The following is a 584-nucleotide window of genomic DNA, read 5'->3' on the forward strand; positions in this document are numbered from 1 at the left end:
TTGAGGGTTTTTGCTGCTCAGTCTTAAGAGAAAACCTCGAGGGGTTCACAACCGCGCTGAAAGTTGAAAATGGATTCTAATGCTGCTGCTGCTGCTGCTGCTGCTGCTGCTGCTGCTGCTGCAGCAAGAGCAGCAGCAGCAGGAGCAGCAGCAACATCAGCAGCAGCAACTGCAGCAGCAGCAGCAGCAAGAAGCCGAGAAGCTGTAGACGGCACGGCTTTAACCAGCTGCAGCAGCAACCGCTGCATTGAAGCAGCAGCAGCAGCACCAAGAGCAGCAGCAGCAACAGCAGCAGCAGCAGCAGCAGCTGCTGATGCTGCTGCTGCAGCAGCAGCAGCAACAGTCGCTGCTTGAACTCGGTGCCGTTCTAGGCAGGCATTTTGTTCTCTCGCCAACCCTTTTTAGGGTTTAGGGTTTTGTTGTTCGTTTTTAGGGTTTAGGGTTTAGGGTTTAGGGTTTTGTTGGTTTTTAGGGTTTAGGGTTTAGAGGATAAAAGACGAGGGGACAACTCCTCTTTTTTTTTTAGGGTTTAGGGTTTAGGGTTTAGGGATTTAGGGTTTAGGGTTTAGAGTCAACATACGGAC

The 584-nt window shown here is 51.0% G+C and overlaps 1 protein-coding gene across 1 annotated transcript; it reads left to right on the forward strand.

Annotated features, from left to right (window-relative positions):
- Nucleotides 1–69: 69 nt before the first annotated feature.
- EMH_0099930 (uncharacterized protein) lies at nucleotides 70–354 on the forward strand (the record flags this gene model as incomplete). The annotated part of the gene is made up of 1 exon (XM_013494273.1): nucleotides 70–354. One exon carries the CDS (start codon nucleotides 70–72, stop codon nucleotides 352–354), a length of 285 nt encoding a protein of 94 aa, XP_013349727.1.
- Between the last annotated feature and the right edge of the window lie 230 nt (nucleotides 355–584).

The sequence above is a fragment of the Eimeria mitis genome, genomic scaffold (genome assembly GCF_000499745.2).
Source record: "Eimeria mitis Houghton genomic scaffold, Emh_scaff10964, whole genome shotgun sequence".
In the NCBI taxonomy this organism is placed as follows: Eukaryota; Apicomplexa; class Conoidasida; order Eucoccidiorida; family Eimeriidae; genus Eimeria; species Eimeria mitis.